Genomic DNA, 22013 nt, shown 5'->3' with positions numbered 1-22013 from the left:
TCTTTTTCTTAGTAAACTTGACTGCGGTCCCCAAGAAATCAACTCCAGAGAAATTCGCCGACATTTGACATTTTCAGCGAATTGAATAAACGCGGCAAAGTTTGAAAAAACCCGAATTCAGTTTAAAAGTGACGTTTTCTCTGCCGTCGCTGATGCCAAAGCACTCTATGATCTCTGTCCCACCTGACGTTTTAACGTTTCATAACTTGATGACTTTTACCTCAGTGCGGTAAGGGAAGAGAGAGGGACACTAGAAGCAAAACCCCGTGATTCTGAAAACTCTGTTCGTCCACAGACGTGACTTGGCTAAATGGATTGACAGGAGTAATATATCAATCGAAATTCTTCAAACGTGACTTTCGTTTTTCCTTACATTGGTACATTCTCCTCCAACCCCAATCCCAAAATATTTCCCTTGACAACTTTAGGACGACGTAATATGACGTAGTTAAGGGGAGGAAAGACCATTGGAACGTGGGTGCCGCCTCTCTTTGTGGCCGTGCTTTCGCACTAGCAGCCGCTGAGCGGCAATCTACGGTCACGTGTTTGGATGACCTATCCGAGACCAGGCAAGCTATAAGCAATTAGTCCCTGGGGAGTACTTAAGGAATTTTGGGTGGGGATGTGCCGCTGTAACCCTGGAACCCTTAGCACAACCAATTCATATGAAAATTGGGCAAATTGCGTGAGATGGATGAGTACCAAAACTCTCTTCTCTTGTTGCTGGAGTTCATACTTGACTACCCTGTGTACAGCCGCCCCGAAATACCTAAGAAATACCTAGCATGAATTAAGCCGTGCTCACTGTTTGTTAAGAGAAAAATAACCTCTGTAACCCAGGGTAGACTGGGACGAGCGTCTGGAAACAATTTTGCACGTGGGTACTGCGCATGTGTTGTGCACAATGGTGAAAAAACATGGCGGACGAAGAGGATGACGACCCCGTTGTTGCGGAGGTTTGTTTATCTCACGATTTTGAAGATCCTTGCACAGTTTAAAGAGACAGTACTGTTCATAAAGCATATATCTTGCTCTCTTTAACAGGTGGACGTTTATTTGGCCCAGGCTTTGGCCAACAATCTCTACTTGTTTCAGGTAAGGACAGCTGAATTCTTTCCCAAACTTGCAACATGCGGAAATTAAACTTGCAGCTTTGAGCATGTTATTTTGTTTTTCCCGCTTTGAAGTCTAGTAATGCAGTTTTACAGCTAAGTGTTAATTATATTAGCATAGTTAGGATGCTTCGCTTACTCCTTACGTTATATAAGCTAAAGCCTAAATAAAACAGTTGCACAAAATTGCACGTCAATCCTACGTTACCGGCTTTTTGTTTTAAGAGGCTTTAGCCTCCTTAGCCTTCAGTAGATATCTTGGACAGCAATAAAAGAATACTGTGGTAGTTTATTCATCTCATTTTGTGCATGTGCTGTACAGCTACAGAAGATATTAAAAGTGTGTAATTATTTTAATAATCATACAGTATAAGCTGAAAGGAGCAAGTGTGAACCTCGTTAAGCCAGGGAGTAACCAGTCATTTTGCCCCCAAGTCATTTTGCTGCAGTTACTTAGCCCCCTATTTTCGAGTAATTTAGCATGCTTCTTACATGATATTCCTTGTTCTATAAGCCATAAAGCAAAGCAAGCGCACTTCAAATGTAATATTCCTCATTCTTTAAGCCGTAAACAAAAACATGCATGCTTCAAATATAATATTCCTCGTTCTAGAATAGGGGGCTAAGTAACCGGGGTGAAATGACGTGGGGGCGAGATGACGAGTAACCACCCGGGGGGGGATATGGACCATGGGAACTGTGTTGGGCTAAAATGTAACCTTGAAAGAGCTGAACACACCAGAGTAAAGTTCATGCTTTATCATTTAACAGTCTGTTGAAGTATTGGCATCCAGCTAGCAGGACCTTTCTTTTGCTTGCTTGATTTTGACATACCCCGGGAAGACTGCATGGTTCAACTAAGGCCTGGTTCAGACACTGTACTTTTCATGTGCTGAACCTACAATGTAATTGAATAAGTTCGACTTTGGAGCTACACTGGCACAACATCTGATTCAGATGGCATTCCATGTGTCAAGCCTAAGTTAAGTTCGACAGATTCTGTCAAACTTAATGCTTTTGCCACACCATACTAAAACTGCACTACCAAATTGATTCAGATGCTGCTTTTCTGCCATACTTAATTCATCAGTTAGGTTCGGCACATGAGTGGAGCGGCGTCTGAACCGGGCCTAAGGTCCTTCAAACCCAGGCCTTTTAGCTGTGTGCTTGGAATAGCCGGCTCAGTTATGATAATTGGCTTATCAGTAAACAGATGCTCGCACTGAAAAACACTAGTTTGATAAGAGAAAACTAGACTGATTATTAGAAGTTTTAGCTGTGGTGACTTGAAAGTATTGACCCAACTCAGGCACTGCCTCCTTTTCTCATTCTTGATCAAAAAGAAGACAAAAGTTAACGAGGCCTTGCTTGAGGGGTGAAGGATTGAGTTAAACTCATGACCAATGGCCCAGTTAGTGTATTTGAACGAAAGAAATTATTTACGTCTGAATTTAGTGCAGTTACCTTAGGATTGGTCTGTTACACTATTACGGTCAGTACTTTACCCTTTGAGCCACAATATCTGCACACAAATGCTTCAGACTGATCTCCATCCACTTCCTGAAAAGAAATAGTTGACAGAATTTGTTTCCAAGAGTAACCACTGGGCTCATAAGTAACGGGCTCCCTTGATTTTTATTTTTAGTGAATTACCAATACATTAGAACAAATGGCAGAGCTTCTTGACATTCACCTAAGAATATTCCATAGCATTTACACAAAGACCACATCTTACCATGCAAGTGTATATAGTTGGTTTTGGTCCAAACTTGGAGCTACCTTTTTGTGACCTGTAGATATCCAGGCAGTTAATAAAGTAAGCCTTGTAAAACAATAAGTCTTAATGAACCTAAAGTTTCTTTATTTTTTTTACTTTAGTATCCTGTTCGTCCAGCAACCATGACTTATGATAATGTTCCACATATTGGAGCCCGAATCAAACCTGAACAGCAAAAGGTATTATACCTTGATGTAGTTCTGTCAAAATGTGTTGGTGATGGCTACAATTAGCAGCAAAATTGTTGAGACACTGTCTTCATGTGGTAAAACTTTGGAGAACAAATCAATCCACATCCCTCCCCCTCCCATCCATTCAAAGTAGAGGTGTTTGTTGTTTCTTATAAAATACAGTGTAGCTACATGTACAACATTGAATGGAAGGAGTTGGGAAGGGATAGCTTCATTTTTTCCTTTTGAAGCCAGCAGACCTCTGAAATGTCCTTTAGGGCAAATTGTCTCAACCAATTTTGTCCCTGATTGTCGTGTGGGATTTTACTTTTTTCCAACGATAATCAATTTAACATTTTCCCCAATCAATAATTATCACATTGCTTAAAAATTTGGATTGATGATCCATTAGAATTGATGATCGGAACAGTGATTTTGTTACCTGCCGTGGGCATCCTGCATCCCTGATGCCTAAAAATCCCCAAAGGTGCAAAATTATTCATGGCATGCGTCCTGTATGATACAAAGATCGATAGATTGATCTGAACATCTGTATTTGTAGAGATATCCGGCCCGTTCGCATAATTTCTGTGGCAGTTATTATGGCTGTTGTTTAACAACGTATATTTCCTTTATCCTTTGTTGTGCTTTAAAATAGAGGGACTGTATTTTAATTTCAGTATACTGTAATACGCAGTTTTGGAGTCGGTCTTCAGATTAACTGTCTGGTTACATAAAGGCCTAAGCATTTTTAATTTCAGACTCTTTTTTTTTACTGGGACTCATTGGTTGTGGACTGGGATGCATGTTTTTTCACAAGATGAGTTGCAGGACTTACCACAACTATTTGTAACAATATCACTATTGGAACATCACTACTGTTAATTACATGTGAAGTAGAAGAATAACTAAGCATGGTTTTGTGCAACTTGCTTGTTTAAACCAAATCAAGCAGTATACTTCCCAAAGGAGCAGCTAATAATCACAACGTAGAAAAGGGCAGGATGATGTAGAGACTTTTTAAAGCTCAATGATACAGTGTATTTGGTCATTTTTTTAATAAAGGACCATTACTGGAAATATTAACCTTTTTGTGGTCTTATCAGCTTGGTCAGTAATATTAATTTGACCTACAAAGAAGCAGGCAATTATCATAATAAGGGCAGGATGATGTAGAGACCGTTCAAAGCTTACATGTAGTGATATTTGGTCATTTTTTGCAATGAAGGACTATCACTTGAAATGTTAACTTTTTGTGGTCTTATAAGCTAGGTTAATAATTTTTCAGTTATTATCACTTTTGTAGGTTGAAGTTGAACTTGCAATAAACACAAGTGGTGCCAACTATTACGGACCAAGAGGAGAACAAATTGCTCACGATGTTGATGGCCTTAGCTCATCATCCACTTCTGAAGAGAAAAGTTCCTTTTTTACAAGGTACTGTACAGAACTTCATTGGCTTAGCTACGTGTAAATGCTTGCAACTCCGGTTTCCTTTGTCCTTTGCCTGTGCTATAAACAGGGCTTCTGATATTTCGCGGGATTTTCAGGGGCAAATTTGCGGAAAAATCGGCCGATTTCGCACGAAAAGAGTCAAAATTCACAGAAAAATCGGCCAATTTCGCGGGATTTTCGCTGGAGAAAAGTCAAATTTCGAAGAAAAATTGGCCGATTTCGTAGGAAATTTCAGGGAGGAACTTCGCTAAGAAACAATCAGTAAAAAACAGCCAATTGCGCTGGATTGTTTTGGGCAAATTTCGCTAAAATCGATCAATTTTGCGTCGACATGACCAGCGTTGTTTAACGTTTTTTTTATCAGTGATAATTATTTGCTCTTTCAACAAAAGTTTGCTCGAGAAATGAGCGAATGCTAAAGCTATTAACATTATGGTTAGTGCCCAGTTTTTCGCAACGTTCATCTAAAAACGCCTGGTAGTTTTGGGACGTTGTTTACTCGTTGCAGTGACGAAATTTCAAGATAAATTTGGATGTTTGGGGTGAATAAAACAGGTCTCATGGCCAAGATAAGTATTAAATATGTTTTGCTGACATGTATTTGGAAATATTTCTGGTGGATTTCGCAGTATTTCGCGTTTTTTGGGGAATTTCGCGGAAATACCTGAATTTCGTGGGTCTGCGACCGCGCAAAATATCAGAAGCCCCGTATAAAACAAAGGATACCATCTCTGAAATGAGAAGAGGGGCTTGACCTGCTAGTAGATAAAAATTTTCTGCTGAGATTGTATGACCACTAGGGTATGTGATCCTCACAGTCAGTTGCCAGTGAAGACCTTGTAGAAATTTGGTCTTAAATAATAACTATACAGTTTCAATAGCATAATTATCACTCTTAACATGACTAAAATTTACATGCATTTGTCAAAAATTGTCAAAAGTTTTGTTTTTTATCATAGTGATAAGATGGACAAGCAAGTTCTTACATCATCTCTGGCCACTGAGGATGCCAATCGTTATGCTGTTGGTGTTCTAAGACAAGGTAGGATAACAGTAACTGTTGTTCTATGTGAAAAATAAATAAGTGCAACTTACAGTAGACTGGGTCACTAATTTTCTGTTAAACACTTCCGGTTAGCCAAGTATATTTAATTACTAAATTAATGATTATTTATTGTTATTTATAATTATTAATTTTTATCAACTGATTTTTTTGTGGGCAGCAAGAGAAGGAAGCCACATAATATGTAGCCAGTCTCATTTGGACTTCCACTAAGAATGAATGGCACAGATAGAACTCAATCTTATCATGCACATTTGTACCTTCTATTTCTCGTAATCTGATCATGCTTGTTGTGACCCTCTATCACATAAAAAGCACAGCATTGGAGCAAAAGAGTTTTGACCCTGGTTCATTGTCGCCCGCAGTCTATAACCTTCAGTTATTACTACTGCAGTTATCATTTATTTTGTTTATCATCCAAGTGAACCTCCTTAGCAGTAGTTCTCCATGGTAGTGTTTGTTAACTTAGCAGGGTGTTCATTAGCCAGATCGGAGAACTACACAAAAGTCTCCAGCTAACGTTCGGTAGCCTATGACTATTTTTATTCAGATGTGGAGCCTTTTTCAAGATATTCCCCTGTAACGTTACACGTTTCTCCTGTTACTAGAATTCTTAATGAAAACCCTGCTTAGTCATGTTTTCGTTTTTTAGGAGAGCTTCATCTAACACCCATATGTGGTGCACTTCAACTCAGACCCAGTTTTGAGTATCTCAACAAAGGCGAGTCAAATGTACGGCAGAACACCAGCCTTACAGAAGAAGGTATGCATTACAAGATTAAATGTTACGCAATGTTTTCGTGATAACAGTTGCCATGTAGAAACTGGAATCACTTTACGACCATTTTATAACCAGGTCTGTAAGTAATTAAAAAACTGAAGGCCAGGTGCAAAATACTGTATACCGGTAACTCATTTTTTGAACAACTAAAGTTTATTAATCTCTAGCCATCGCATGTCTTTATTATTAGTTTGTTAGTCTCTAGTCGAAAGAATGTTGTGGAAAATGGGGTTAATAACCCCCTTATTCTCCAAAGTGCTCCCCATCTTGGGACCAGGGACTTCCTCTGGTTACTATTAGGATGACCTCTGGCTTCCTTCATGCATGCAAAAAAAAGAGAACATCTTAATCCATCTGCTAATTACATATACCCAGCAACTTTAAATCTTGGCGCGGTGTTAGCCCTGTTTATAGTTGGTGATTGTATTGGAAAATAACAGACTTTTAAGTACTATCTTGAGTAATTTTTTGTTGTTTTTGTCTATAAATTATCAACAGGTGATTCACAAGATGAGGAAGATGAAGCCAAACCTTTAACAGTATGTTTAGTTAACTACTCTTCAATGCTCTAGTTTTGATTTTCTTGTTTTCAAATAACAGCTGAGTGAATAACCACTCTAAGTTTAGAGCATCCATTTTGAGGGATGTTCTCTAGCCACAGTAGCCTGAGAAAACAGCTGACACGTGCCACATAGGGAATTTCCTCCAGCTAATTGGAAGCACTACCCAGATTTGAGTAGGGACACATCATCAGTATGGAATTCTGTGCTCATTTCTCAGACATCATTTCATGGAGAAACCAGTCTTGGCATCGCGAAATGATGGCTGTTTGGTCTCAGTTTTAGCTGCAGTGCCCATTGGCGTGTGGTGCTGTTCTTCTGCTTGTGGGTGACAAGAAAATCTTAAGTTTTTCTGGGCACCTTGAATTTCATAGCTTCAGAGCACTTGACTTCCTTCATTTTCTTCTTGAGCACAGCCTTGTCTTTGAATTAACTGAAGACTGCATACAAAATATTTTGGAAATTGAATTAGATTTCAACATGCCTGTAGTAAGCCAGTTACTTGTATGTTAAGGGCTCGATAAAAACTTGAGTTCCAGCTTGTCCTTTGGGTTAGCCGCTCTAAGATTTTGCTTGCCAAAGGCCACTTCTTGCTCATCTCAATTAATGATTATGTTAGCAGATGACTTGCCTGGCGTACCCTTGCCCATTGGGCAAGTAAGCTTTAAAGGTTACTTGCCCAGCAAGAAATCTTTTCGTCCTGGACTACTGGACAGTACCTTTTCGAGCTCTGTATGTTGCTCTTTACTGTTCATTTTGTTAAGTAATAATAACTCCTTTATTTACCCTCAACAGTATTTATAGCACTTATGCTAGTGAGGCTGAGCAAATGACTGAAACAAATAATTCAAATCAAACATAACAGGGTTAAGAATCCCAACCAGCTGGAGGCAAACCAGCTGGCTATGTACAATAGTTAAGTGTGACTCTGTAGACAGTCACGAAGGTTAATTATTTATGGTGCAAATCTGAACTCAGCACAACATCAAGTGGTTTTCCAAGACTTTAATAGGAAAAGAACAAATTAGTGAAGATTAAGACTAAGAGCTTTTTTCTTTAGGTCAAATTTGCCCGCCCTGAAACAGATCGGGCAAAAGCTCAACGTTTGTCGTCTTTCAAATACCTGGAAAAGAAAAAAGCAGAGGAGCCGTGGAGAAAAGTTCAATTTTATAATCCACAGGTATGTGCTGTATTGTAATCCTGGAAAATCATAAATGCTCCTCAATAGCATGCAAAACTAATTGATAACATAACTGCCAAAGTTTGGCCTCAAACATAGCATCATGTATTTTAGTAAGGTAACACTTTTCTAGGTGAAGTCATTAGCTGAGGGGAGGTCCAAAAAGCTGAGCAGATAGCCAACCAAGAAAGCTTTTTCTGAGCTATCTATAAGTCAAGAGTATTGCTTAATATCCCTTTGATTATTTATACAAGCTAGTAAAAAGGGTTTTTTTTTTCATTGGTCCTGGATTAATTTTGTAATGTATGCCGTACTGTCCAGTTTTTTTGTTTGCTGGTACCATGTTTGTCACTGAAATGTTCATTGCACTGTGTATTATTTTTGCATCAATGGACTTCAAAACAACTTTCTTTTGCTTCTCTACTGCTAAAATTTCCTTTTATAGAGAAGTAATTTGTTAAAAATTATCTGCTCCAAATCTTTTGAACAGAGTGTACTACATATGTTGTTACAACCACACACAAATCAATTTCTGCTCATACACCTTATTCTCGCAACCAAGGCAAAGAGGGCTAATTAATACACATGTAAATGTGATAGGAAAGTAGTATTGCTGGCAATTAGGATTATGGTGTATGTACTGTGGTGAATTTTTTTTGATAATTATTATAATTTTTTAAACCTCAAGGATCACGAGGCTGCAAGTGAGCATAGCCTACTTTTCTGCCAAAATATGGAGTCTTATTCACCTGAGTTCCAAGTGAATGCAAGGTACACTTTCAAATGTACTTTATTTGTTATGTACATCAGTAAAATGGCAGCAGAAACTCGTAAGGGGTCGAAATGTGTAACTTTCATTCAATGCTCGTGAATTTTCATTTTCTAAGTACCATATTTGGAAATCCTCGCTATGGCCTCAAAAAAGCAATAGTTTAACAACAACTTTGCACGTGCATCACGCTTTTTTGTTTTTGTTCTTTAGATGACACTGCACAACTACGACATGAAAATGCCTAATTTCACATTTTACATAGGACGGCCGCATAGGGGCAAAACACAGGACAATGACCTTGTTTTCCCTTTCCTGAATTTTGATACAGTCCTTTAGAACTCAACTCCAGAAAAATTCGCTAACATTTGATGATTTGAACGAGGTGGAATAAATGTGGTGAAGTTTAAAGCAGTGCTAATGTACTTTTGAAGTGACGTTATCATAGCCGTCGCCATCATTGTATCTCTCAATTTTTTGAGTGGGTGCGGGAACGTGAAGCAAGATTACATCACGTCAGTTATCTTTTCTTCTTGTTCCAACTATGGTACAGCTGTACTGTGTACATGCAAAAATGAATGTTCACAAGCATCGGACAAAGCAAACATATGAGAGTTACATGTTTCAACCCCTCATGAGTTTCTGACAGCTACGTGTAATAGCTGGTGTGGACCCACCAATGAAAGTATAGTTGCAAAAATGAATAAATGAAATTCAGTCGACTCCTGACAACTCAAACCTTCAAGGGAAATAAAAAAAAAGTTCGAGTTATCGGGAGCTCGAAGCAAATAGCTGGAAGTTAGGGAAAAACCAGTTTTTACTGTACAGTGAACATTTTAATCACTTTTAACTGTAGAAATATTAAGTGAAAATTGAAAGATACTTCTAGATTATGAATCAGAATGTAACGTAACAAACATAGCCTAAAAATAGAGCATGCATTTACCGTTTGAGTAGTAAAGCTGTTTCACGTTAGATTTGTGACAAAAAACATCTGCTTCCATTTGTAAACTATGTGCCTACAACACGTCAATGGGAAATTCAAAATCAATGTTTCGGACGACACACTGTTTTTTTCCCGACTTTGGAAGTGCTCAAAACATGGTTCAAGTTATCGCGGGTAAAATTATTTGGAAATGATCTGAGGGGAAACAAAAATTCCTTCGAGTTAGCAGGAGGTTCGAGTTATCAAGGGTTAGAGTTAGAGTTTTTCCAGAGGAAATTGATTTTGGTTCGAGGTTAGCGCAAGGTTTGAGTTAGCAAGGGTTCATGTTATCAGGAGTCATCTGTATGTACAAAGCAATAACAGTATAAAAGAAATAAAAGCATGATATGAAGTAGCCAGCTATATTGAATTCCTGTGAAAAACCTGGTAAGCTGTTGAATGATCTTTGACCTGACAAAGAGTTCTTTATTTTAGCGATTACTTGAAGGTATTGACACCCTCTACTAGTCAAGAAGAAAGGTAAAAATAAGTTTTTCTCTTGAATTCTACTTTTAAGTCAGAAGCATTAACAAGGTAGCATGCCGTTCTTTGTATCCTGGGGTTTAAGAATTTTTGGCTTTGTGGGTGAGGGATTTGCCCCTCTATGACCAAAACCCTGGTTTTTTACTACCTCTTGATGGCTCCAGTTTGCATATGTTCATGTTGTGTTTTTATTTATGTTGTGCATAATGCTCAGCTGATTTTGTTTAGGTTATGTACAAGATTATTGTTTGTACTGTGAAGGATTACATTTTTTTTTGAAAATGTTTTAGGCATTGTACATATGTACAAATACCTATGAATAGTTGCCGCTCTCTATAAATATTATATATTCCATATAAGTGGGTTAAAATCTTTACTGCAGTCTCATTGTCTGCTATGATCTTGTTGTCCTTACAATGCTGACATTGACATTCACACTGAAATAACTCACCTTTGTGCCTAATTTTTGCTAGTTTTACAACTTTGTTGCTATCATAAATTTTTCCAACAGCTCCGAACCCCGTTTACCAAGCAATGTTTTGTCAATGACACAACTTAAAACTATGGATTTACCTGATCAAGTCAAAGCCCTTCTTATTAACGGTGAGGTTATTTGAAACAGTACAGTGTTAAGTCATTGCCTTTTTTAGATCTGCCTTCATGTATTTGAAACACCCTGTACATGGCTAATCAGGATAGTAGTATAGGCAGACTGCACCTTTTTTAATACTCATGTAGATTAAATGGCATCTGATAAAGTAATTGACTCTCCCCAGTCAAAGCACAATAAAGTGGAGGAAGATTGTTGGTGTTGCACACGTGTGTCACCTCAAAAAAACTACAGCTTGTTTGCTTATTGACCAGTCTCTTCTGTCATATCATTTTCTTGGTGGACAAGAAGTGAATATTATTTTGCTACAATGTTGTCTCTCTCCACCAAGCCTATTGTTGTTCAAAAGGAAGTTAACACTACCCACCTGATAAAAATAATAACTATTCAACAGACAAGTTTTGTCACAACACATCACATGATTTATCTTTGTGGTTAAAACATATTAATAAACTCTGTTAGTCCAGTTAAAATGATGCTCAGTCACTTACAAGTCAACCTTTTTTTTCAGTTCAGCTTAGATAACTCATTTCTAGTTAAGGAAACAAAAAGATTTATTATATTGACTTATTGATTGGTGGATGGATTTTACATTCTGTAGCTAAAGTAATCAGCTTCTCTCAGCTCTGTCGATTGCTGTCTCCAGCTCGAACACTGTCTCAAGCAGCCAAGGAGGTTGTAGTGCTGAAATGTGTTCAACAGTATGCTGTTCTCGTACAGGGCTGTTGGGTGGTTAAAAGGTAAAATTAAACATTAACAATTGAAACTAAAGTTACTAATTGAAAGGTGTATGGTATTGTTGATATTACAAAAACCAAATCTGTCAACCAGCTCTTTGAATCTTCAAACTAACTGCATAATTATGGTGACCAGGGTTTGCATAGTCTTGAAAAGTCCTTGAATTTTCATTCAACTTTGAATGTGGTACAGCAAAGTACGAGTGCAAGTACAGCACAACTTGTTAAAACTCTCAGTAGTACTTCATGTCAAAACATATAATAATGTATCATATGTATAAAATTATATCTGAGCTGACGTAATTCTGGATTTCTCCTAAAGTGAGTTATTGTATCCTGAGGGAAGCATTAGTCCTAACAGTGGAATACCTGCAGATATTCTATGCAGAGGAAGAGATTATATAGTGAGTAACCAGCTCTTTCAACCTTCAAACTAACAGCATAATTATAGTGACCGGGGTTCGCTCAGTCTCTGTGTTTAAAGATAATTATCAGATGCAAAGTTAACTACTCAAAGCATGCAGTTTTCAAGCACTCTAGTCTAGAATGGGGTTGCAAAAATAATCCAGCTAAACATGGTCTGCTGTAAGTTAAATATGGTTTTAACAGAAGTAATTGAATTTGATTTAAAATAATTATGATGTGCCATTATAAATTAGTCCATTGGCTCTTTCCTTAATCTTGTCAGCTTTTATTTTTTTTTTACCCTGCCATAACATGAAGTAAGGTTTCTGGGTACGAAAAAAAAAATCCTGAATTGTAAATTCTTTGTAGATGTGGAGATTTAACCAGAGTAGAGTAGTTGTTCGGCAAGACATAAAGACAGTCACCAAGGTAAGACATGTAAAGATACTATAACCCCATCATACCCATCAGTATTACTTTGAAAGACCAAATGATGTACACTGTCTCTGTGTCGTCAAAAGAAACAGTAATGTAATGGTTCAGTGTTGGTAGCAATACAAAAAAAGTTATTCTGTAACACTGCAACTATGTTATTGATGCATATCTTGGCTTAAGAAGGCCAAGATGTAAATGGATTGCCTCTTGAAAAATTTTTAGATCTCGTCATGAACAATTAAATGTTTGAATAATTTGTTGCTTGTTTAAGCATTTTACTGCTATATTTTAATGATTCAATTCTTCAATTTGTCTGTAATCTCTATCAACAATAAATAAGTCTTAACATGGTAGACTAAACATTAAATCATACCTTTTCCAGCTGAGAGGTTACTCTATAAAAATGTATTAATTTTTTGTCTTTTATTTTGGTTAGCTACCATCTGAGGACATCAAGGAAATGTTAGATCAGGTTTGTAGAAAGACTTTTAATCGATTTAAAAACACACACACACATTAGCTATGATGGATGTTATTGAAACTTTGTTGATTGATTTTTCTATTGTTATTGTGATTTAGATGGCTCGAATGAGAATTGCAGTGGGTTGGGAGTTTGTGCTACCTCATGACGTGGAGTTTATACAAAAGTAAGTCATCATTGTGCTATCCATTACTACATACAAAGCTGGTTGTTACTGTTGAACTATAAACATTGTCGAGAGTTACTTTCCCAAGCGTTTGTGCCAGTCATTTTTTGTTTAAACCTATCACCAACATTATTTGTGGTGGAAAGGCGCCTGGGCAAAGTAAGGGAGCTACAAGGCAGCGTGGAAGGTAACTGTAAGTTACAACTATGTGACGAACACTCTGCTGCAGAACATTGACAAAGGACTATTAGCTGGCATAATATTCCTAGACCTTAGCAAAGCCTTTTACACGTGTATCATCATGTTAGATAAGTTAAATTCACTCGGAATGAGTCCCTCTGCTGTCCAGTGGTTTAGGTCCTATTTAACCATGCGCACCCAAAGTGTTTGCACCAATGGGGTCTTGTCTGAACCTCAGCCGCTGCCTATATCTTCCGGGGTTCCCCAGGTTAGCGTACTTGGCCCTTTACTATTTTATCAATATATAAATAACTTGCCTCTGGTAGTTCAAGGATGTAGCATTGACTAGCTTTATGCTGATGATACTCGTATTTATTATCTAATCAAGTCTGTCAGTGAAATTCAAACTCAGTTAACTAGTGGCCTAACTAATGTCCTTGGCTGGCTTCACACCAATTTTTTAATGCAATCTCGAGAAAACTAACATTATACTTGTTGGTGCTCACCAGAGACCCACAGCAGCTGAAATCTTTTAGAATAATGCAGTTTTTTAAATGTTTTAATGTCTTTGTTTTGTTTGTGTCAGGGTTCCATTTAAACTAGGTCTGCTAACTTGGATGCTCCTGGATAAATATTGATTTCAATAAATAAGTAAATAAAAATAAACCCTGTGAGCGGCAACCACCAGGCACTGTTGCACTTAAAACTTCAGCCAAGAGTTTTGTAGATTTCTTATTGGTACTTAATTTTCCAGTTTTGGAATGACAGCTTTTTGCAGGGGGTTTATTTTTGCAATTCAAGTAGGGGCATTAAAGGGGCATTAAATTTCGAGATTCAATAAATTATTATTGTTCTCAACTTTAAAACTTCCTAGATAAACTGGAACAAAAAAAATGCATATTTCTTTGTTTTGTTCTTTTTTGTATGAATCTAGCGATTCAGATAAAGATGATAGCTAGATTATGTACTCCATATGTGAAATCAGCATTCTTTGCAAATTCTGGGTATTAAATTTTGCGTGTTTAAATTTCACAAGGATTTTTATTCCCAGGTCTTTAATTTAGCGATTTTTTTTTTACAATTGTGAAAAACACAAAATTAAGTACCACAAGGTACTTACCAAGACATGTCCAGAGTGATAGAGCACTTGGAGCAAAATGACTGAAGTAAATGCCTGCAAAAGGTAACGTGTGCAAAAAGAATTGACCTCACTAAAATCACTGTAAACTTACTGAGGTTCTGCAAATGTCCTGAGACTGTCTTGCATACATGTCTTATAAGAGTTTAAGACTGCTGGCCAGCTTTGTCTTTTGTTTAACCTCTCCTAAATTACATTTAGCCACATGATATAAAAAATGTAGCATTTTGATGTGAAGGGGGATAGATCCGGGATACTCTTCTTCCCTGGAATAAATATGAAGTGAAGGGATTTTTTGTTTTATTTTTTGGTTTCAACAGACATCCAGATGTATATAAACAACAGCTTACCTTATGGGAAGCCAAATGCCAAGCGTAAGAATTACTAATTTTGTTTTCAGAATTTAGTTATTGATGTTACTATGTGATGGACATTACAGGAAATTACAGGAATATAATAACATAACAAGGTTGTGTTTTGAAGAGGCATCTGGCCTTGCATCAGTTCTTAGTGCATTTTGGTTTTTTACAGTCAACAGTGTTCACCCAGTCTTGAAAAGTCCTTAAATTTAGGGAAAGTCCTTGAATTGACAATTCCATTTTTCGTTGAAAAGTCCTTACATTTCTGTAAAAGTCCTTGAAAAGTACTTGAATTTTCTTCAACTTTCAGCGTAGTGGCTTAGTGCTTTTTAAAATGCTTTTTGGTTGTCCAAAACAGAATATAAATCATAACTAAGAGAAGTTAAGGGTGATTTACATAACGCGTTTTTTGTTTTAGTCAAGAATTAACTATCATGAATTTAAGACAAGTGTACTGAAAAATGTAGAGAAATTGGTTAAGCAAACAGTTCAAGCCTTAAAGTCTTGTTAGAATGGACTAGGAATAGGCATTTCTGTACAATCTGTAAAATTACCGTCCTGGTAGGTGGTGATTGAAAATCTAATGTGGTCCTTGAAAAGTCCTTAAAAAAATGGTTGCAATTTTTTGTATAAATCCTGGTCAAACCTCTGTTTAGTGCTCACCGACATGAAGAGGTTCTGTTTAAATAGAGGCTCAACCGTATTTTGTGAGAATTTGTAACGTACATGTTTCATTCACTTAGTTCGACATGAGACCTGTAAATGTTGAAACGTTTTGTTTGTTGGGATGTGAAATTTTATCGTTCTTTTTTCCCATAGGCTTCAAAAACAGCTTAATTTCCCAAAGCATGAAAAGATAGGAGACATCAAACGGATAAACAGTTGTAAGTGTTAATTTGAATCCTGGTCAAGTTCTGTACAGTACAGTCGAATGTGTCTGGTCTTATAATGTGGTGCTTGTTAGACGGGTTTCTAATTAAATTTTACAATAACTTGGCGATTTCTCACGCGCTGATTGCTGGAGAGCTTCGGTCAACAAGAGTACAGACCATAGAAATGATATTATGTTGACGCGTTTTTTTTTTTTCTCGTTCTTGAGCTCACAAATTTCCCAGAAACTTTAACGGAAATCGACACCAAGCACCGTCAATGTCAAAACAAATCAACGACAATTAATTTTCCATAGTCTATGCCCTTACAGACCATAGAAATGATGTCAAAATGTTCAAAACTTGGCAGTGAGACCCGTGGTGTTCGACCTTAGTTTTGAGCATTGTGGTTAGTGTCGGGGCATTTTTTGTAAATTTCTTAATGCACAGTACTAAGGGATACCTGAATGGGCAAATACAGTGACTTTCCATCCCAAACACCCTAAGTGAGACCAAAATCTGCAATTTACACCCCAAAGCGAGACGACAAGCAACCCGGTCACTTCGATATGGGAGTCCCCAAGGGTGGTTGTGGAAATGCAACCGCATACAACATCTTGCACAGCTATCTTGTAAGTTAAATAGGCGAGGTCATATTATATTAAGGTTTCCCGTTATGACCTACGTGGTAGCTCCCCACCTCCAGATTGGAGAGTTTTCTCTCAGGACAATTTTTCCTTTCCGTTTCAGCTGATCCTTCTACCAGCACAGAAAATAAAAAACTTTCCAAGCCGTCGAAATCTAAAGTGAATCATATTATGAACAATGATTTAACGAACGAAGGACCAAATTCAGAGGAACATTCTCCAATGGAAGTAGACTGCAAAGAAGTGACTAGTAATAATGTTAATCATGCGATCAAGAAAGAGCCCATGCCAGTGGCTAATGGAGAACATTTTGCGGACGCATTAAAAGTATTACAGGAATTTGTTCGAGAAAAATTGCACCGAACTGTTCTAAGTTTTGCGGAATTTAAAAAGCTTTTGCTTCTTCGGCAAACAGGTGAGTTGCGTGTGGTAATTTTTCTATTTTCTGATTAGGTAAGTACTATCCTTTAGCGTCGTCGCGCAACGCTCCTCCTCCGTGAACCAAATACCTATCCTCATTCCATTCCCTTCACTTCCTCACGATTGCTAGAGTGAATCTTGCTGCCAAAGAATCCTATGGTATTTAGGTTGCCTTGATTTTCTTCAAATTTCAGAAAATTCTTCTATCTTGAAAGATATCTTAATTCACGTTTATTACGAGGTACCAAACCCAACAGCTACTGAACTGAAAAACATTTTCGGGATAGCGATGACAGAAATTCGGGAATCGGGATTCCCGTAAAAAAAGAGCGGGTATGCGGGATCATGACTCCCTTTCCAGACCCTATGCTTACTGTGGCTATTTTCTTGTTAGCAAGCAGTCCTGGAGATCCTCTGTGTGCTGGAGTACCTGATGTTTTACTTGAGAAAGCGATAATCAATGCTGGAGCGACAGAGATTGACCTGAAGGTAGCGCAGAACGTTTTTATGGATATTGTTCCCTTCTGAGAACTAGAAAAAAAATTGTTAAATATATTCATTACTATAAGAAATGCAGGGTCACCTCTACAAACTTGTCACTTTGTAGTTGAGTGGTTCATTACGGTCTGTCAATATGTTGACTTTTTAGGCTTCAATCCAAGACAGCGTATTTTTTCCTGAAAATCGGTCGTTTCGATACAAAGTTGTTTCTATTCAAGTCTTTTCGATACGAACTCAAGTGGTGAAATTTTGATCTTTTTAAGTATAGTTTGCGCGTGAACAAACTTCAATCAAAACAACTTTGTATCCAAATGACTGTAAACCACTTTTCTCTGTCCTGGCTAAAGCCCCGTGCAAACAGACGCATCATTGTTGGCCAACAACTCCCATCATTGTTGATGTTACACGTTGTATCCGTTTGCTTTCCCTGTTGCATGTTGTTGCTTGTTGTTGGGAGTTGGTGCGCAAAGTTTGAAACCGGCCAAACTTCTAAGCCAGCAACTCCCAGCATTTCTTTTGTTCCGTGATCGCCGAAGCGTAGCGAGCGCAACAATGTTGGATCCAATTGTACAGCACTTCCAACATTGTTGGGGCCACGCACGCGCATTAAAGGTGATCTCCAAAGTCTTCTGGGTTGTACCCTTCCCATGATGCACTGCAGGTCCAAACGTTGTTGGGAGTTGTTGCATCCGCCCTACAATGGTGGGAGTTGTTGCCTCCCTTTGCACGTAGGTTAATGGCTGCATGTCGAAACGTTTGCAAAAGGGAGGCGCAAGTCGTAGTCATCGTCTGTTGATACTTGTAGAAATGAACTGTACTTGGGCACCCACCATGGTGCGTCTTAAAAGGGCAAATTGAAAATCAAGACACCTTTCTGAAATCTCTACTATGAGCTTAAAAGTTTTCTTTTATTTTGTTTACTTCCTGCTTTGTAAAGAATGGCTCGCAAAACTGGTGATAATTTTGTACATTCCTTGGTCGAGCATGAAGCGCGTCAAAGGATGATGCTTTAGTCACGTTTGGCGGTTGAAGATCCACGCAAACCACGTACTTTGGCCCTAAAGACTTTTCACTGGTTCGCTTGAGAGTTGATCTTTGTTCTTTCATTGTTGATTTACAGTGGCCACCAGCAGCTCTGAGTATTGACACGCAGTCACGGAGATTCTTTGCCTTCAGAAGCATAGGAGATTCGTCAGATCAGGTGAAGATGATGATTTAGGTTATATTTACACTAAACTGGATAGCTGAACAGCAACAGCGTTCACACACATCGAACTTCCTGCAGAAGCAGTTATCCGAGAGGGTGTGGTGAACTAGATCCCAGTTCTCACTCCTGTACATTTACTTCCGTCTCGGCGGATTCCAGCGCGTGCTCCTGTTTATTCACTTCCGCTACTGTCCGAATACCTTTTCACACTGTACCAATGTGTAACATAGCCTTTACCAGGCTCTCAGATAGTATAGTGGGGGTGTAAATAAAACAAACAAAGCGAAAATAAGACGCGCGCGACCTGTGAAAGGGGCCATCTCCCGCGCGTTTTTCGCATAACTTCTTACTGAATGACTGCACCACTTGCACATCTTGGAGCCTGGAACAGGCTAGGTGTGGCACATAACCTATCCATCACTCTAATATCTGACGATGCACTCTCAAGGTTGGCGCGGGTCAACTTCTCCCCGTCACAGAAATCGCGCTAAAAACCACCGACCTTATATGTGAACAGAAGCCCTATCTGGTATGGTTTTTGTGCCGGCGTAAGAGCTATGCGATATACTGCGACCATATCCTTATGTTAGATTCGTCTTGTTTCATTGCAGTAAAAGAAAAATACTAATTTTCGCTTGTAAAATACTATTTAGTAAAAATAACGGCACTTAAGAAATGTAGAGTAGAAAAGCAGTCGTTTAAATGGTAGTGTGTAAGTGTTTTATGCACGTACTTGGTCGTTAGAGCTATGGTGTACAGCGTAACAAAAAACACTGCCTACAATATATATAACTGCGATGATCTTCCTTCAAACAATTCTTCACTCCGCAGTTCACATATATGATTTTCATAGATTCATAATTTCAATAGTTAGACAGTCGTCATCATTAGGCTGTCTGGAAGCATTTGGGTCTTTGATTGGTCACTGGTTTCCATAGGTTTGATTCGGGTTTTTGATTGGTCACTGGTTTCCATAGGTACCGATTAATCAATCACAGCTCACAGTGTTACCCAAACGATCCCAGAATGCACCATGTATCACCGTCTTAGCTGAATTCTAACGTTTGTATTTTTGCCATCTGTGTTAGTATCGAGCCGTGGTCCTGGATATGTTCAGCAAATCTTGGTCATTGACCAGAAAAGAGTTCAATACCAAAGTAGCAGAACAAAACCTTCCCTCACCCAGCAGAAAGGACTGGATGATAGTCCAACAGGTTGATAAAATTTATCTGTTTAATCCGAACATCAGCATGTATATTCTCCACACTGTATAATATTGAATAATAGGGAGCTCAAGCAAAGATGTTTTTAAGACACGCAAGTCAACCGGAAGTGAGCCCTAATTACCAAATTTGTAATTCTAGGTGTCTTAACTCTTTTAGAGACGATTTGCCCAAATATTTGGGCAAAAGGGTTGTTAAATGATGTAGGAAGTCCACTTCCGGTTGACGTGCATCGCTCAAAAACGTGTAATAATTTTTTGCAAGGAACCCACTTCACAAGAAGGTGTTCTTCAGCGGGACTCAGTTTTCACTTTCTTCCATACATTTCTTATAGAACTGTTAGCGAGTGTTTGCTTAACAATCATGACATTCCTTACTGAGGGGTTATTTCCTACCCTCTCCTGACCTTTATGTTTAATGGAGGAGAACAAAAGATGAAGGAGACAAGACCAACCGCTTAACCTCACTTCCCTGTGACCTGTGTGAACTTACCTTTTTTAAAGGCCCCGGTTGATGTTCCGGGCCGGGTTGAGCCCAGGCCTCCTGCTTAGTAGACCAGTGTTACAGTGATATGGGTATCTCTGCGTTTTGGGCATCCCCTGTTCCAAAACCCTAGTGATATATCACTCCTTGTGTAGTGCACACTGATTTTGGATTGCCTGTTTCAGGCGCTCAGATAGTGGGGTGCGACGCGAAGTCAGAGAGCGGGAAAAAATAAGGAAGAAGTGAGGGAGAGGGAAAGAGGAGAAAACCTCGTCCTCAACCAGCACCCCAGTAAGGATCACGCCTGTTCCGGCCGTTCACTGATTGTTGGGAAGGGGCACATGCGAGCAGGAAAAAGAGCGAAACCCCCCTACCCCTCCCCTAAGACAACATTAACACTTACTTCTCACTTAGGGTAAAATGTTGGCTTAGGGGGGGGGGGGGGTAGGTGGGCAGTTTCCCTTGAACCTTAATTGATCCGAAAGTGTTGACAACTGTCGTACCGATTTGTTTGTGGAACAAAAGTGTTCAGATCTGGCCGTTTGGGTCAAAACGCCTCTAAAGACTATCTAAGAAGCCTTAGTGACCGTTAAAGTTTAGATTTGTCATGTTTAGCCGTAAATAAGGCTACAAGGAACAGATCTTAAAATTTGTTTTGTTACTCTTTCCTTAGGATCTTCTTGAGCGTTATGGCAACAATCATATGCAGTGGTTTCTACGAGGAACATCAAGCATGCTTGTAGGTCCTTAACCTCCTCGGTTCTGCTTGCAAACGTGAGACGAGCATTGAGAAGGCTTGCGCTCTGCCCTTGTCACGCGTCCCGGTGCGTGCTTCATCTGGTCGCGCGACCCTTAAAAAAGAAGAGGGTCGAAAACTTGATGTGTGCTTCAAAGCAGCCTGGCGAAGATTTCAAGGTCAAATGTTTTTTTGAAAGTACACTCACGATAAGTTTCTTGGAAGCTTGCCTTGAATTATTGTTGTGCAAGAAGTTTGTTTATCGAGGACCTTAACCGAGAAAATGAAGCGTGAAAAATATACATTTCAAATTCGCACTGAGAAAGGACAGAAATGTCTCAATCCTCGAGAAAGTCGACTTTTTAAATATGAAAACTTTTATCAGCACTAAAGTGTTCACAGACATGATCAACCAAAAGTCGGACGGAGAAACAAAAGTATTTATTATGAGGTTTATATTAAATCAATGATTTTTTTTCATTGAAAATAAAAGGAACTCTTTAATAATAAAGCGATTTGTCTTAATTTCTATTGCAGCAAATACATCCCCACACTTCTTCTCAGAGGTATCCAAAGTCTGCCTCCCCTCCCCACTCGGGGAGAGACAACCTCGTTCCCAGGATTCTCTCTTACAGGTAGAGAGAACCTGGGAACGAGGTTGGGAGGGTTGGGGGAAGGTGAAATAAACTGCTCGTAAGAGTACAAACACTTCTCTCCTTTCCATTCTTCCCTCACGTAGAAGCCTCTGCGGAGAAGAGAGTCTGGCACTTACAATATTGATAAGAAACAGTGTGAACTTTCAACTAGAAGGATTCTATTCACCAACATAAAAATAGCCCGAGGTTCACAATGAATATCCATAGTTTATAAAAGCCAGAGACTAGCTCGACGTGGAGTTTAAAAGAATCAATAGCTTCAATTTGCATGAAAAAGGAGTTTAGTTCCAAGCAGAGGTAAACGCATTTGTTTTCGTCAACTAACGTGACTCACATGACGTCGCTACAAGCTAGCAATATAGGTTCTTTTACCATCCCATACAAACTGCTATGTCCAAATTAAAAGATACTTTAAAATATTGGTG

The 22013-nt window shown here is 38.6% G+C and overlaps 1 protein-coding gene across 1 annotated transcript; it reads left to right on the top strand.

The window, feature by feature from the left end:
- Positions 1-900: 900 nt before the first annotated feature.
- LOC140940272 (DNA-directed RNA polymerase III subunit RPC5-like) lies at positions 901-21408 on the top strand. Its single transcript, XM_073389195.1, has 23 exons — positions 901-956; positions 1045-1095; positions 2991-3068; positions 4366-4496; positions 5474-5556; positions 6230-6340; positions 6857-6897; positions 7979-8098; positions 8787-8869; positions 10288-10332; positions 10847-10938; positions 11547-11685; positions 12005-12086; positions 12457-12516; positions 12959-12994; positions 13102-13169; positions 14808-14861; positions 15666-15730; positions 16466-16777; positions 17177-17271; positions 18404-18484; positions 19579-19704; positions 20870-21408. Exons 1-23 carry the CDS (start codon positions 918-920, stop codon positions 20945-20947), a joined length of 2070 nt encoding a protein of 689 aa, XP_073245296.1. The 5' UTR covers positions 901-917; the 3' UTR covers positions 20948-21408.
- Positions 21409-22013: the final 605 nt, after the last annotated feature.

The sequence above is a fragment of the Porites lutea genome, chromosome 6 (assembly GCF_958299795.1).
Source record: "Porites lutea chromosome 6, jaPorLute2.1, whole genome shotgun sequence".
In the NCBI taxonomy this organism is placed as follows: Eukaryota; Metazoa; Cnidaria; class Anthozoa; order Scleractinia; family Poritidae; genus Porites; species Porites lutea.
The sequence above is the reverse complement of the archived record's forward strand: the minus strand, read 5'-3'. Positions and strand labels throughout refer to the sequence as shown.